Source organism: Pomacea canaliculata, linkage group LG6 (genome assembly GCF_003073045.1).
Source record: "Pomacea canaliculata isolate SZHN2017 linkage group LG6, ASM307304v1, whole genome shotgun sequence".
NCBI lineage: Eukaryota > Metazoa > Mollusca > Gastropoda > Architaenioglossa > Ampullariidae > Pomacea > Pomacea canaliculata.
In genome coordinates this window covers 18,887,654-18,905,299 of record NC_037595.1, presented here as the reverse complement: position 1 = coordinate 18,905,299, position 17,646 = coordinate 18,887,654, and the positions used below count along the sequence as shown (strand labels likewise).

The 17,646-nt window shown below is 42.0% G+C and overlaps 1 protein-coding gene across 3 annotated transcripts; it reads right to left on the bottom strand.

The window, feature by feature from the left end:
- Window positions 1–463: 463 nt before the first annotated feature.
- LOC112566817 lies at window positions 464–17,302 on the bottom strand. Of its 3 annotated transcripts, XM_025243193.1 has the most exons (5): window positions 16,761–17,302; window positions 15,781–15,994; window positions 4,133–4,443; window positions 2,733–2,991; window positions 464–1,781 (listed from the first exon to the last, which is right to left on the bottom strand). In XM_025243193.1, exons 3-5 carry the CDS (start codon window positions 4,250–4,252, stop codon window positions 1,447–1,449), a joined length of 714 nt encoding a protein of 237 aa, XP_025098978.1. In that variant the 5' UTR covers window positions 4,253–4,443; window positions 15,781–15,994; window positions 16,761–17,302; the 3' UTR covers window positions 464–1,446. The 3 variants fall into 3 exon arrangements, with proteins under 3 accessions (XP_025098978.1, XP_025098979.1, XP_025098980.1); XM_025243194.1 differs by lacking the exon at window positions 16,761–17,302 and having other exon boundaries at window positions 15,781–16,698; XM_025243195.1 differs by lacking the exons at window positions 15,781–15,994; window positions 16,761–17,302 and adding an exon at window positions 6,302–6,629.
- Between the last annotated feature and the right edge of the window lie 344 nt (window positions 17,303–17,646).

Below are 17,646 nucleotides of genomic sequence, written 5' to 3'. Positions count from 1 at the left end.
CATAAATCAGATTAGTTCACATCTTTGAGGCGCATCCTGTAGAGACACATAAACCTGGGATCAAGTTGGGGGACATCAGAACATGTGATGTTTCAAGAAATTGGATGTAATGACATCTAAACATTATGGTTCAGTGATGTCAGAGTTCAGCTCTAAAGAGTATAATGAGAGTAATCAACATCAGACAGTCTGATCTACACCCCTGTGTGCGTCAGTGGAATGGGTTCGTGCACTGATATGTGTGTGTGTGTGTGTGTGTGTGTGTGTGTGTGTGTGTGTGTGTGTGTGTGTGTGTGTGTGTGTGTGTGTGTTGTATTTAAGGAATATTCTAATGGGTGGCTGGGTAGGCGATTGTGTTTATGAAAGAAATTCTCGTTACAGTTCCAGCCTGCTGTTAATCACTTTATACTTTTCCCTGAAGCTCCAAGGAGCAAGGGAAGCAACAGCGTTTTTACACTCAAAATATGTTCGATACAGTCCCTTTAATGTCTCTGCCTCTAAAATTGTACTTACCCTATTTCTTTCTCTCTTCTAACATTTGTAGCATTATAATATGTGTCTCCTAGTAAATGTAACACATTAAAAGCTTTACTGGCTTTGTTTCCCACATCAACAGGTACGACACAGCGTTCGCACACAATAAATAAACAAAAAATCAACTAAAACCAACACCTTAAACAAGAATTTCAAGGAAACAGATGTAGCATAAGAAAAACACTGTTATTGACAGGTTTAGTACTTACAATTAAGAGATACTAGGCGTCCGGACTTACATTGTACCTATGGTGAATTTGTCTAAACACAGAGTTAGTTGTTCACATGTTCACATTGTCACAGGCTTGAGCTCGTACGAAGCAAATAACACCAGCCGAGCTTAGCTGGGCGAAAATAAACAAGAAAAAAAAATTCTTTTTCTCACATCCCGACGAGATGTCCTTTTATCACAGCAGATTCCAGAATCTTTGCGAAATAAAGTATAAAATCCTGCATTCTTTCCGCTGCTGACTGCGGCTCATCCTGTCGACTGTATCATCTACACACGATACTTGAGATGGTCAAACAGTAAACAAACTGTTCTTATAGAGTAATTAATGCTTTGTGTCAAAATTTAAGATAATTAATAATCTTGCACGAACTAAGGACTTGTGTCGTGTTTCACCGCAACAAATAATGTGTGACATAAGTTATGATTTGTGACAGTTTTTAGTGAAACGACTGACAGGCACACATGTAACATACCTGTGACGACCTTTGATGAAAATATGGCTTTAAGTCAGGTTGAAACATAACAAACAATCTGTGAAATGTTCCAGAATATCTACATGAGCCTTGCGACACAACTTAGTGCTAGCAGTATGACAACTCAGTGAAGCACCTGTCCTAGTCACCTGTCCCGCCACACTTTGAAAGACTTTCGTACGAGTTGACCCCTGTCCCCGGTCACATTCAGATGATGCACGTGATGTCCTCCCGCAAAGTCTCCGGCTGGCTGCTGACTCCCAGCTTCCACAGCCGGATGTTACGTCGCAGGATTTCGTCGTAGGACGTGTCGTCATTTCCGTCCAAGAGGTCGGAGGAGAGACCCAGTTGGCGTGCCAGGGGTCGCAGCGGAAGTGTCGGGGTCGAACTGCAGCCGTCCAGGTTGCCAAAGGTCTGGCAGGTCAAAGTTCGCCCGCGGAAGGGGAACGGAGGGAGGCGTCGCAGCGTGGGTAACGACGTGGTGCTGTCCTCCAGTTCACTTCCGGAGCTTAGGTCATAGTCGTCAGGGGAACTCACCAACTCTGGGTTTAACAATAAAGAAATAAATAAAATAAAAAATATTGATTGCATATAATTATTCACCGAATCTAGTTATAATCTGATAGATCCTATTACTCGTGGACTAATTTTAAGATTCATCCGAAAACTGGAGAAACTCTTCTGGCTTATATAACATTCCGAAACAAAACATGTATAGAAACTGTATGAGCTTACTTTTCTTCTATTAAATTATATATAACATGTGATGATTGTTCAAACAACATTGACCTAAACATAAAACGCGGGACAAAGAGATATTGAAGCAAATAGACACACTCGTGTGTGAAAGGTTTGATGTTACGGCGTGAAATAACTGGCTCATCCATGCCCTGATCCAAAGGCAGTCAACAAAAGTAATGACAGCCATGTCTATATGTTTTTCGCATTCTGTAATGTTTATGTAGCTGAAGCTCATTTAGGTGGAAAAAAACTGTTAGTGGAAAGCTTTTCCGCTCCGACAGACAGCGAGCCGGCTTTGAGATCGAGGTGATTCTGTCTTTACCAAGACTGTTCTGGATGACCCCAACAAAAGTTCCATGTAATCCCACTGGCAGCCTTTTGAAATCCCTCTGTAACTTATTCGACCTCACCAGAGCCTCTCTACTCCTCAAAATAGAGGCCGTGTTCATGAAATGAGGACTAGTAGTACGATGGAATGTCCATATCCCGGGGATATTGCTATATGTTACTTTACCCCAGCGAATATTTGCCACAGCTTCATGACTTCGATTCTAGAGGATGAGCAAAAGCCAAGACTACGGAGACAAAACGACTTCCGTTTATTTTCTCGCCGTGTAGCCTATTCCCATCCCTCGAACTCCAGGGCAGCGACTTACTCTTGCTTCATGAATACCCTATTGTCATCCAAGCGTGCACACACTACAAGACTGCGGAAAAAACATCCCTCGAGGGCCGTAACTCTCGGCACTCACCGCCTTCTGCACTGGACTGAGAGTGACTGCCCGCCAGGAGGAGCTGGCGGTCGAGGATCAGAGACTGAGGGACGCTTCGCTGCCTCACCAGAGGAGGCCGCCGCCAGACGTCGCTGCTGGCTGACAGGGCAAGACCTTGACCCGACAGCGACAAGGACCGTGTCGCCCTCAGACACTGGTTCCTCCGGAGCCGCTGGATGGTCTGCGAGATGTTGATGAGCTGTTTCAGCAGCTGCACATCCTGCTGCCGCATCGCCATCTTAATATAACAAAAAATATTAATTAACAATGATTATCAACACACAAACCATAAATAGCTTTATAAACTGTTACTACTAAATTTCACATGAACAAATCAATCAAAAGATAGTAAATAATTTTTTTGATGGGGGACGACCACAACTATTTTACTGTCTTCAGTGTAGACTAATAATCAAATTCAATTGTTATGTATTATAGGAGGTGAAATTGTGTTGTGTAATGTCGTGTCCATTTGTATGTCTGTCAGCGTTGGCTCTCGTAGCAAATAAAATAACTGAGTGCATAGAACATGCAATGATAAGTCTAAGGACATGATGATAGAGCTTACACGTGATGATAGAGTAAACTGGGGCAGAGGATGGAAATAGGCGGTGAAGAGAAGAATGTGAGACAGAAATGTAAAACAGGGATGACAACCCGAGTGAGTGTTGAAAATGAACAGATGTGAAACTGGAATTTAAAATTCAGGTGACGAAAATCAAACACACACAGCTAGCAAACAATGGCTCAGCCCATAACCCTCCCCAACATCACACAGGAATCCGGATTTGCAAACCAGTGGATTGCACTTAAAGTTCACCGATCAGGGTCTCCTTTCTGAGACAAATAATCTGCCTGCACATTATTTTTGACATAACAAACTATAGCAGACTGTCTGTAGGGCATCCAACCGCTCATTTCTATCAACGTGCAAAATTTAAAAAAAATGACGATAAGTAGAGGTTTAAATGTATTTTTTCTTCTCCTATAGACTGCGTCCTGTTAGCTCAACACTTCACTCATGTTAAGTGCTTTGTAAATATTTGCATAAGAACTCCACTTGCATTTGATACTAGTCGGCATCTTGTGCCATAGTTAATGCGTGAACTTAGATAAGGACACTCTTACGGCTTTCCTTAAAAAAATATTAAATTAAAAAAATAATTCTTCACATAGAGAAAGAATATGTGTATGTGTGTGTCTGCGCGCGCGTGCAGATTTTTAGACCTAAAAAGAAAATAGGCTGGCTTTCTTTATATCTTTAAGACTGTTTTCTCTCTTTCTGTCTCACACACACACAATTTAAATAATTGAGAACAAGAGTCTGACAAGTGAACTAAGAGACAAAACACTGTGTGGCTAAGCAGACAGATCCTTACCAGTTCCCCTTTGAGGGTGTTGAGGGCCTGGTCTATGCGAGTGCTTGCCTCACGGTATTCCTGCTTCACCTTTGCCACAGAGCCGGCTGTTACCATGGTTACGTCTGCGATCTCCTTCATGACACGGGCTGCTGCAGTCCTGCCTGCAGTCACATCACAGGGATGACAAGTCCGCCATGGCGACAAGTCACGCGGCCTTTGAATGTGGTGAAGTTCGTCTGTCGGTGATGGTGTGGGTCAAGAAGACAATCCTAAGAGGAGACCTCTGCATTCATCAAAGTCGCCGTCGACAACAGACCCTTCAGCAGCATCTTTATAAAAAAAAAATTGAAATGAATCGCTAACAAAACTGTGTCGCGAAGCTTTGAAAATTGATCAGTAAGTCTACACCATCCTTTGCTTACTAAAGTGATTTCTATTTTTCTTCCTTTTTTTTATAAACTTAGTTCCTCGATTTTTACTTAATTGTTCAAAAAATGTCGCACTCAGAAACTGGGATCGTTTACAGTAAAATAATTAAAAATTATCGATTAGACGGTTAGCAAGTAATTGCTGTCGAGGTTGCCCCCTCCACTTCCCTTTGTCAAGATCCTTTTCTCACATTGCAAGAACCCTAAAGCACATCTCTGCACAGGAGACTTGTCTGTCTGCTTCCCTGGCTGCTGAGCCCCTAGCAGATCGATGCACTGGCTGACTTTGTATCTTTATTCTTCCTTACTTGACATTATCCATACTCTCCCAGACACAGACTACCGGTGAGGAGCAGAATTATGAACTGGGTAGAAAGGAGTCTATGCAATATGATTGTTGTTGTTGACATTAGCCTAGTCACATGACTTCACATACGTCTTGTCATAAGCAAAGGGTAGAGCAAGATCGTCATCTACCCTTCTCTTATTCCCTCCTCCACGTAAACATCACGTATATGCCTGTAAAAAACAACGTATCTCTCTCCATTTGTACGTCTTATCATTGTCGGTAGCTTCTCGAGAATTGTGACATAAAGGCAAAGGTTAATCGTACGATACATCACCCTAACCCTTACAAAAACATCACTTAACTTTAAACCAAAATAAAAACCCAAGTCGTATTGAGGGAAACCGGAGAAACAGGATAAAACCTACACAGACAAGAAGGTAACAGTTCCACACAGACAGTGGCGCCACCCGAGAATCAATTTATTTACCCCTCGTGAATGTTTCAACGAAGCGACAATGAACGAAATGACTTGAGTAAGTTGTTGCTATTATTATTATTATTATTATTATTATTATTATTATTATTATTATTATTAATGTCGCTATTTCCAAAGCTAAAAGAGATAATATAATCCTTAAATAAGGGCAGCTTGTTGGAAAATCAAGTGTGTCATAAAGTGTAGCCAGAGGGTAGTAAAGGACGGCGAATAAACGAGTTCAGGCTGTAATGTGCTGGCTTACATAATATATATATAAAGTAGTAGAACGTACATGAAATCGGATAGACCGAATACAGAATAAAACACTATATATATAAAATGAGAGTGTGTGTGTGCATACGTGGCTCAAAAATACATTCGTCACCACAGATATCACATGCATGGAACAAGTTTCCAGCAAACAAATTGCAAAAAAAAAAAATCGTACATGTGCTCAATCATAAGCATTGCGGCGCAGAGTAACGGGAAATACAGAGATAACATCAATTTTCTTTAGAATTTTCGAAAAATGAAGTCTCGTCGATTATGGTACATACACACAGACCTCTGTAATGCATCTTTCAGACATTAAATGTCTATTTTTTTCAAATATTCCCGAATCGTATTGGTGAATCTAGAAAAAGTTGAATCCGAGCGTATCTCTCTCTAAATGTTGTAAACTTTCCGTGGTTAGAACAGCTAGTGATCTAACTGAAACACGTAAACAAATAATTTCTTTCATGTTGTATTGTTTGCTAGTGAAAACTGTATCACAATGTTCTACTCACGAACGATAGCAAATTTCAAAAAAAAAATTCTTAAATTTTTATTAATTTCACATTTGGAAATGGATATTCACGAATGTTTTACTAAATGAAAACAAATTCATAAGTCTCTTTCCAGCTCAGCTCCAAGGAAACAATAGGAACTTGATATATTTTGACAAAAGTAACTACGTAGCCACAACCAACAATGAAGTATCAGAGACTCACCAGACTGTTTTGTTATGATCAAAATACTGTCGGTGGTTCTATCTCTCTCCTAGTTTGTCTGGCTGATGTTTGGTAGATGAAGTCCGCCGACACCGACTCCGACGTTTCACAACAGTCTAACGGTGCTGTGGAGACGCAGACGGCGGTTGTGAGAGAGGTCAAGGAGCGATAACATGGACAAGCACAACACACCTGTCAACGCCGGCTCGCCCACCTGCCCGCGAGCTGATCTGACGCCGCCTCGTGACGCCTACAGGTGTTTATAAGGTATGGAGGGAGCGGGGTCGCAGGTGTGGGGGAGGCAAAGACTCTACATCAGGTCCTGCACTGCTTTGACCTCCACAGCGACCACAGCGCCCTCCATCGGAGACAGAATCTTTCAGCACTGCCGTTGGTAGCGGAAAAAACAGAAGGAAGGGGAGGATGCGGGCAGTGCCACAGGTGAGACAGCGAAACACAATGTAATGACACATGAGACGATGCATGTGCACGCAAACACGAGCAACTGTTTCTGATATGTATTTTGCAGCTGACGTGGTCAAGTGTAATAATTACAGATATTTTCTGGAAGCACTCACGCGTACAAAACAAGAACAAAAAAAGTTCACGGAAATGAATTGGGATGATGAGAGTGCTGTTAGTGCTCATATTATTAAAGATGAAATCAGAAAAAGTCAGCCAATCACAATAGCTTGGGGCCAGATTACAACTTTATCTAACAGGTAAATCAAATCTTTCCTAAAAAGGCTTTTGGGGGAAAGGCAACTTAACAAAGCAAGACAGAAAGAAAGAAAAAAAAAAGAAAAGAAAGGAGAAGACATGGTAACGTCATTTAAAGTTTGACTAGGAGAGAAGTTTCGGAATGTAGATTGAAAATACCTGCCAGGATATCCATTAACCCCTTTTGAAATTGTCCTTTTATCAGGTCAACCGTGTCGGACAAATACAGCCATAAAGAAAGGTTGAAGCCTACGGTCTGTATGTCAAGAGCTCATCAAGATGTTTTGCTTCACAGTTTGAGAGAAAGAAAAACAAGCCCAAGTGTACTATAGTTTCTGAGAATGTTGTGGTTTTTTTTTTATTTCTCTAACAACATCCGTAATGTCAACCATCCTTAAGTTGTAGCTACCATCTTCAAATTGCAAGGGCTGTAGCTAATAACGCAATCACTGGCAGCACTAAATATATAATAACACAACCGCTCGCAGCACTACATAAGTAACAGTATCGTTTTTTTAAATTCATTCCTCACTGTGTAAGTCCCACCCTAATGCCATTGTCTAATCGTGCAAGGAGACATGATTGTACTGACAATGAGTATTTCAACTCACAGGTCAACCACTACGTCCTCCTGTGAGCGTTGAACGACGGTTGATGGCGCTCGGGTCCAATGGAGACGGAAACGACCAACGTCTTCCCCTGCAGCGGTTAGCAAACTAGTTTTGAGACAACGAGTCTGCTCCTCCCTTAAGTGAAACAAGTGTCTTCAGGGGGACGGCGATAACAACAGTTAAGTGTTTTTTTAGAAGTTTATAGTGGTCTTTGATCTCCCTGGGGGTAATCTCCATTTCGAGTGCTAGTACATCTGTTTTACCAGAGGGCTCCACACTGTCTTTTTTAGTGTTATCACATCTCCCTTCTTTGATCCACACCTGCTTTACTCAGGTAAACAATGGCGGACATTGTCTGGTTTTCACAAATAGCTGCTTTACCCTAGTTTAGTTTAAAACACGATGGCACCATGTTGCTACATGTTGTTCAACAAAGGAGAAACTCTGCAGGACTATGTCGAAAACCCTCTAAATGTATCAACAGCTGCAGGTTAATGTGTATGTAAATTGAATATCATAAACAGCTTGACTCTTTTGAGGATCACATTTCTATGAAAGTTTATGTATTTAGTCATCAGAACAAAGCAGAAGAAATTGAAGGAAAAGCAAGAAACAATTAAAGATGTGGTCAAAGAAGCTAGTAGGTGGAAAAGAAACTTTCTGAAGCAGACATGTGTCACTGTGTAGCCATGTAGATATTTGAACAAATATCCTGCTAACTTAGGTGGATCCATGCAGGCAACATCTTTATGTTAAATTTGCTCTTTCGAACAAAAGCTTCCAGTTATTTCACTTACAACATCCTGTAGAACATTTTTTGTTCATCGAAATATTGATAAAGGAAAACATGACTTTCTAAATCATCCTTACAAAACAAAAATTTACGACAATCAACAAATAAAAGTAATAAATGCTCAAGATTAAGATGTGTGATTTTTTTCAAGATAAAATTTTCTATTTCAGCTTGTGTGTCTAATATGCATTAACATTAAACATGGAAAAGAGATATTATTGTCATCACAAACTGTCATTATTACTGACTGTGAAGTGTGAAGTGATAGGAGGTGCTGAGAGAAAGAGATGTACAAACAGATATACCGGAAATAAATGTGGGAAGGGTGAGAGTCAAGATTGAAGTGACATAGAGTGTTTATGAGAGTGGAGGGCAGGACGGACAGTCACGTAGACAGAGAAGGGGACGGACAGAGGGAGAAGGAACTAAGAAGAAGAAAAAAAGGATAGGCTAACGAGAAGAACAATACAAATACTCAAACCATGTGCTTGACAGAGACATGGAGTTAGAGAGATGGTGTATGAGGGCATGGAAACACTAGAAGAAACATGCAAGCACGCACGTAGACAGGCCTATAGACACATAAACACACGTGACCCCAGCACACCATGGGATCTAACGACGACCCCGTGCTGACCGTCCAAGCAGTGTTGTCGTGTCGGAGATCCCCCACAGACCCCCACGTGACAAACATGCGCACGAGGTTTGTACAGGCTGACAGGGTTGTGATGCTCGGAATACAATGGACGGTTCCGCTGTTTGCTCACAAACCCCAACATCCAGGGTTCCGTCCCAAACACCACCATCCTCATGTTTACCGCTTTTTGTATTCTGGACAATGAGGCTATTTTGTTCATATTCTCTCTGTTTCGCCAATCTATTTTTATCAGTCACTTTTTGTTGTTGTTTGGGGCTTCTGCATTTTTTTATTTTTTTTTTTTGTCTCTTTGCCTGTATTTATCTATGTCGGCTATGAGAGAGAAGTGGTCTTTAAGCTTATCGATCTCGTCATGGATGACCAACGTGAAAAGATAAGGATAATGAGGTCGATTGTTTAGGAACCGTAAAAGTAATAGCTCGTAAGTGGTTTACCGTGTCTAAAGCACAACCCTCCCGTTCCATGAGCAGTTATCTATGTCGACATCAGATATAAATCACTCAGCTCGTCAGTGACCGCCTGGTCTAACGATGAACACATAACGACACCAGTCTGCGGTACCTCCATCCGCCCAAACCCCATCGCAACTCCCTCCTCACAACAATGATTGACATTAGGGTAGACGAAGCGGTGAGTGTATGTGAGTGAGGGGGGAGGGGAAAGGATGGATAGGTAGGGGCGGATGTCTATTTTTGTAAGGTCAGTCAAGGTGGCCACCAGCCCACCTTCTGTATGTTTACCTGCTCAGACCTTTGCACTCACACCGACAGTAGCTGTGGTCTCAACTGCTGTAAACCAGACGTCCAGGTGCAAGTTAACATGCTTGAAGTTCTCGAGGGACAAGAATGCGAAAAAGGTTTGTCTTCTCCCTCGGACGAGACCTGAAGCTCATGATAAACGAATTGGCGTCAACTACTTAGGTGGCTGCTACCTCCCTCTCTCTCTTCTTCTCTTTCTTTCTTTCTTTCTCCCTCCCTCTTCCTCGGCGGAAGTTCCTTAGAGGAAGGTTGTGCCCCTGAAATCTGTCCTAATCCTACAGGTAATCGGCTGTTTAAACTCTTTCAACCTCCGTCCCAGGGGCCACTTCGGTTGCCCCGTGTTTGCGCTCTCTTGGTCGATGACGTCCACATACAGTCAGTCACGTGGTCTCTGCGGCGAGAGAAGCACGCGAAGGGGGTGTAGACTGAAGGTCACGTGGTGAGAACGGCCCCGGATTTGAAGGCGAGGGATCTCGATGTTTACTTGCTTGCTTGCCTGTGTGTCGTCGCACAAAATAGCAAACACGTTTAAAAAAAAAAAGTATGGATCGATGTCCAGCTTCATGGACGCATTGGGACAAAGATACGAGGAACGTTGTCCCAAAGACAGAAAGAAAGAGCAGCATCAAAACAACATGAACTAAACCAAAAAAGAACAAGCACGAGATGGATTTCATTCCTTGATGCACATGGACGTGCGTGAGTCGTTGTCACTAGCGTTCACTTGTGACCATGGTGCAAACGTGCGTCAGACGGCGACGGTTAGAGCGCGAGCCACGTACAAGTCACGTAGAAGTCACGGACATGGTACGATAGCTCGCTGTCCGTGACACCTCCAAGCTTGACCTCGGATGTTCCCACGTTTGCCAGTAAACACAAACCCTGGACAACCCATCCCCCACCAACACACACACACTTCTGTCCACCCTCAATGGAATCTGCATTTTTTTTCTCACTTCTTGCGGAATCGAGCTGAACTTATATGGCAGCCAGAGATCAGCATAAGTTTTTCTTTTAAAGTCAAAGCAAGGCATACCTGACTATCTCGGTCCAACTGCTCTAAGATTGGGATCACAAGGAATTAACGACCGAGACATTCCAAAGAGCAGTTCTAAACTCGCCGGCTGCTCGCAAACAAAAATTACAATCGAGTGCCGCTGTTGATGCTTTGTCTGTGGCGATACAAGCTCAGGATACAAGAATTAGGCTACAGTCCAATGGTGACTCAGTCGCATGTCATGAAATTCAGACAGCCATTCAAAGTTTGGAAGAAAAAAAAAAGAAAATGTGGGATTCGAATGGTTATTATTACTTTTGTTGTTTTCGTAAGTAATTATCTTTCAAACTAGAAAAAGGTATTGAGATTCAACATTTTAAACTTCATGAGGTTAGGCGCTTTCTGCGCACGCTATTATTTAAGAACATTTTTAAAGCACTAATATCAATACACTCTTGTTCGGATTTTTTTTTTTTTTTTTTTTTTGTCTTCTTTTGGAAGGTCCAAGGCTCAAGGTTTGTTGGAGAAAAATTGGGAAGAAGGGAAAGATCAACAAAATCACTCTCTCTCTCTCTCTCTCTCTCTCTCTCTCTCTCTCTCACACACACCCCTTTTAACTCTACTTTAAATCCCTATTCCAGTCCTGGTTTCTTCCTTCCTCTCATGAAACATATTCCCCCATGTCTTTACATTTAGGTACGAGTCATTGAGCAGAATGATATAGGGACGGCAAAAGGGAATAGGAGAAAAAAAAGTAAATATGAATAAAGAGACAGAGATAGTGATACATCTTCTTACTATTTAACTTTACAGGTGAAGCATAGCTTGGAGGTTATATTACATATAACCTTCGCCTTCGCTCAAAAATTCTTTTTCATGGCTACACTATTTAATATGAATTTTGTTCACAGCATTATGTCATATAAATGCCCTTTTCAGAATGAACTTCTTGAGCTCTTCTTCTCTCTCTCCCTGATTCGACATCAAGGCCCCCAAAGGCAACCCCACCCAAACAAACTCTTGTATCATATCGCATTTTTATCTTTTTTTAGATGTTTATAAGTGCGTGACCCACAAATACTTCTTTCTCGATAAACACTTTTTTTCTACGGACTGAGCAGAACATATTCGTGTATTGGTGTTTGCTTACACTTGAAAGAAAATGAATGAGTTCCAGTTGTAAAAATTAACACGTTTGAGTGCTTACCTCACAGCAGTCACGTGGTGGTTGAATGCACAGGTGTACCAAGCCTCGAGATATTATGTATCACACATTGAATTCGATGTGCATTTCTATCATGCTGTTATTTGGATTAACATAGAAATGTCCGCTTTCATTTGTTAGTAAAAAGTTCGGATTTATACACCTCTTGGAGGCAGAGTCACCGAAGCATCAGCTTGGATGCAGTTTGACATTTGCACAAAACGAAAATGTAATTAAATTCCATGCCAGCTGTCAACTGTCCTGTAATTTTCTTTTAAGGTAAAATTTAAATCACGGTGACATCCATTCAAAGGTTTCTTCGTCTAATCTACTTTTCCTTTGTTCGCAGTCTCTTAGAATGTTTTATACAAAACCTGCACCTGAGATGTGTGCAGGTGAGGAGCAGGCAATGTGTGTTCGATTCGTGTACACGGAGCTACAGGTGCCACCCTCAGGCTACATGGTGAATCGTGCATGAGTTAAAGCCAGTAACAGGAGTAGGACCGATAATGATCATGTTTATTTTATAACGAGTTTCCACAGACATCAGCCCCGACTGCACTCAGCAAAATTAGACAGTAAAGCCGTGATACAGGTCCATTTGAAGGTTCACTTAAGTGCAAATTTTTTATTTATTTTAATCATGAACATAGCCACCTATCTTCGTACTGTTGGCGTTACTGAGGCCGTGTGCTAATACACTGATGCCCAATTAACGAGCAGACAAAATTTTCACTCAGATTTTGGAAATAATCTTTTCATCAAAGTAACCTTTTCACCTTTAATTGATTTGAAAAATAATAGTGCCCTCAGGTAAGCCTTTAATTTACATCAACGGTCTCACTACGCTCCTCCAGTTAAACAGTTAAACTGAATATAAAAAAACTCAAACTCGCATCATCATCATCATCATCAGCAGCAGCAGCAGCAGCCTTTCATCCCTATTATCTGCGAACATAGCAGGTCCGGGAAGAATAAACGAAATGTAAACTGCAGACAGTTAACGATCATGTTGTTGTCATGCAGACCTACAATTTCCACACGAGGAGCTTCCCATCAGTTATCAGAGCATCAGTCAGTTTTTACTGGCCTCTAGGGGTCGTCTGGTGATGTCAGTGCCAGCACACTGCACCAAGTATTAGCGGCGACATCAAGAAGTAATGTAAGAAGTAAGAAGGGATGGTTGTGCTTGCTAGTCATTCAAGTTTGGCAAGAAAAGAAAACACGACTTTAATAAACCCACGGTGTCTCGCCTGTGCACCAAAAAGAGCATCCGGGTTAAAGATTAAAAAGAAAAAAGGAGATATGTTCGCGATAAAGTTTTCCACTCATCCTCTTTCTGCTGTCGGAAGTCGGTTTCCTGTCTGACACTTGGTCTGTTTCTCAAGCGAATGGAGAAGATAAGTTCACTGAGTTGATCACGAGTATAGGGATTTCATCAGGTCATACACCATCCTTCATTTTCGCTGAAGAACATTTTCCCCTGCTGTAAGTTTTTTTTCAAATCAAGCCTTAATAGGTCCCAACAAAAAAAAGATAAAATCAAACAGGATCTTTATAAATAACAATTATTATTAGTTTTAGAAGTTTCCTCTTATTATAATTGCTGTTTTATTTTGTGGGATAGTGTGTCCGTATCCTGGTCATTTGAAACAATGAGGAATCAGTAGACAAAAGAGGAAACAGGTGTACACTTAAGACAAACACCTTGGGTAACCTTGCCGAGAAGGGTTACACCCACACAGGTCACCGAGTTAACGAAGGACATTAAGACCCTCTAAAACTTTTTTAGAAAGATTCTACTGAGCTGCCTCAGGTGTTTTCCTGTAGTTACAAAAGGTTACACCTGAAATTATAAAGAGTTACACCTGTAGCTATAGAGGGCTACACCTGTAGTTATAAAGGGTTGGAATATAAAGCTAAGACTTTTTTCAAGGTGGCTGAGGGAAGAAATGAGTAGAAGTGATGTTACTTCTGCATACAGGCACGGCGGACCGTTTACCTGCGCAACACCTGGAGGACACCTTTCTGACTATTCGCTCATCACAAAGGGAAGCTAAATCCCTCTGCCTGACACTAATTACTTTAGAACACATGGACAATGGGAGCTAGGAGATACAGGAACAAGATAAAAGGACTTTCAGTCAATGACTGATAAAAGCGGCTCAAGATTATTGTGCTGACAGTTGACAGACAAACTGTTCACCTGGCGAGGACGGTAGACTGTGCTGGTCAGGGTTCACGAAGTGTTCAGTGTTTACACCCCATGTTGGCAGTCAGAAACAGTGGCTGGGTGTCAACAATCACAACAGTTTGATTGTGTCTGACACTGGAAACAACAGCGCCATCTTTTATTTTCTAAAGTCTGTGTCTCTCTGTGTAATCCTGACACAACTCAAAGAGAAGATAATTCCACTGGGGACTGAGAAGGAACAAAAATAGCGTCTCTTTGATTTTCCTCCCGTATGAGGCGTGACAGACCGAAGTAGACCGACTTGGCTGGTAAAGCTGAATATCTACAGAGACTTTGTTTGAATTGTATTGTTAAAACTTGCAAGTCAGACATTTTGTGAGAGCATCCTTGAATACTTGCTCATAGCACCACACTCAAGCAGAATCATCAAAAGACGGACATCAAGTGAGAAGAAATAAAATCACCTGTCTTCTCTCGTGGCTAGTGTTTCAGAAAGAATTGAGCAAATCAAGTTTTGTCCATTCATCTTTCATTCAATGATACAGCAAAAGCTGTAGCTCTATACCTACACCCAACTGAAGAACAAACCAACAAACCAAAGTATCATGGGAATTTAGCTCTTAAATACCATCAAGCGAGCTGCTGATTGTAAAAGAAAGTTTCTAGTCTGTTCTATAGTGCTGATGTTAATAAACCTGCCCGCTTAATTAACAATTGATACTTTAATCTGTTGAGAGGCAAGCTTGACGGAGCGGCACGCAAGCAACAATTACCGCGCGGACAGCAGATGTCATGGCGGCACACGTCGTCTGCAACTTCACCACCAGCATCACTCGGCAACAGCTGCTGTAGGGATGATGGAGAGAGGGACGGTGATTCCTTCTCTCCCCTCAACAAACTCGTTATACCTCCCTCCACACCGGGTCACCACACAAACTCGGCAGTTATTTGCTATTTTCAACCATAAACTTCATGCTGTGTTCCATTTTAAAGTAGATCACCAAGATTACTCCCCACACACACATATTTATCACAAGTAGGTGGAGGGGTTGTTGTTGTATCGATTTTGCCGTTTGTCGAGGTCAGAATCAAACGGAAAGCACGTCATATTTCTATGGCAGAAGAGGATGTAGTTGTTACATACAAATATTGTTGTCATTCCGGGCAGGCTAATTGAAACTCAAGTGTCCAATTAATTGTATGACGCGATGTTTATTTGTTTATGTATCCTACTGTAAGGCTACCTAAAGCTTTTTACAGCTTTCTTCTCTCTCTCACACACACACACAGAGAAAGAGATAGAGACGGTGTGGATAAGATTCTCAAAGAATGAATGAACATTATTAGAAACGAGAGAAAAAGAAGCGACAGAGACTCATTCATTAGTGAACGCATTACGATATTTCGGGGTTTGGGGTTGTTGTTGTTTTGTTGTTTTTTTTCCTTTCACTTTAACACTATATTTATACACTATGCGTGTGTTTAATTCTTCGACACAGAATGGTAGAAAGTAAAGTGGAATTTAAAAAAAAGCAGAGACTTACCAGACCAGCAAACTGTTGTTGTTCCTCCCTGTGAGTGCAGGTCTCTGACAAACACCCAGCCTGTCGTCTGCCGCCGTCATCACCTCCCACCACAGTGTGTTCACAGACACGTCGCTGACATAACGCCGACTGTCACTGTCGTGTGGGAAACCCCAGCTTCGCAAAAATATCAAAGCCCTCGTCAAAGTCGATCTCGCTTCCCCGTTAGACCAGGCTGCACAGATAACCTCTTCATTAGCATACTCACAAGTGACCTTTGTCTACCACTCACTCACATACGCGCCACAGGTTGTTGTTGTCGGTGTCTGCTTCGAGCTCGTATCAAAGACTCCCTCCTGTGGGCGGTGGGAAAAAAAAAGAGGCATACAGGGAGGTACTATGTCTGGGTTTCCTCCCACGAACAGGTCTTGGTTTATTTTGTTTGTCAAAGTCTCACGCAGTTCCGACGGTTGGCAGAATAGCCCCGCTGTTACCACCCCGTTCTGTCTCGCCCCGGTGTGGCTAATATAATCAAGTGAATCTATTTACTGTCGGGATGTTTTCCACCAAACCTATCATGATCTCAGCGGAATAAAATTTTTAATGATATCATCTCGGTTACTTGATTAGCGTCACTGTTTTCCCGCAGTTCGGCGTTTCGAAAATAATGTGAAAACCACAATTTATTTTCGAAGGGTAGAATTTAAAGACGAAATGAAAAACGAAAATATGACACCAAAGGTTTTTAAAAGCAGCTTCTCAATTAATGCTCTTTCTTTGCACCTGTTTGTGAGAGAGAGAGTTTTACCATGGTTCTTACGACTTCACAATCTTCAGACTGTAAGCACAACTACTTTTGAGAAAGAGAGAAAAAGAAAAACAAATTCTGAGGAAGCAGCAGTCTGGGAGTTAAAGAAGAAAGAGAGAGAGGGACAGAAAGGAAATCACAATGACTCAGTATGCCTCTCAATCGTAGGAATATATTTTAATAGACCACACACCTTCGTGTTTCTCGGCCCGGCGCACGTGACTGTACCTGGGTGGCTGCAGACTTTCTCACGTCTGTTCCGGGCAGGTGGGTTGCGATAAGTGTGGGCTGTTTGTCGACACTGCTAACAATTTGCCAACTGAGACTACCAATCCACGCGTGTAATTCACAATACAGACCCGGAGACCCCCGCGCTTGATGTGGTAAGCGCACCTACCTGTGGCAATATTTGCGGGGCCCGGTGGACCATAAGCACCGAGTTGCCTCGCCTGATGTCGCGCTGAACTCCGCCCTTGACGAGCAGATACGTAATCAGGCGAGAGAGAGAAGAAGAAAAAAAACCTCACCTGACAGGTCGCCGTGTACTCCTACATTGAATAGTCTTTGTCGAGTTGATTTTGTCTCACCTCAGCTACAAATCACCCGATGTTGTTATGTCAATGGCTGGCTGTATCGTTTCGCGACGTCTTTTTCCCTCGAAGTTGACATAACATACAGTAGATACAGCAAACTAAACAAACATTGATCACTCACGCTCCAAACTGAAATACACACACACATATACGCATATAAAATGCATACCTACATGCGTCTAGACATGCGTCCCTTTTAATTTCCAAAAATGAATCCTATTAGCGTTTAAACGTTCCCACAATGCATATCTGTTATCATAACCTTTCTGTATTTGTAATAGCAATGCTCGTGTGGACGCCAGTTCACACACCCCTCTTACTTCAGAGCCCCTTCTAATCTACCCACTTAAAAAAAAAAGAGAGGTAGGTGCGGTGATTCGTGTATATCGCACACATTCTGGACGGACCGGTGTTCGGGGTCGGCTAAACATACGCCGCGCTTGGTTTCCCAGTGGCGTGGGTCTTGTGTGGGAATGCCGAGATAAA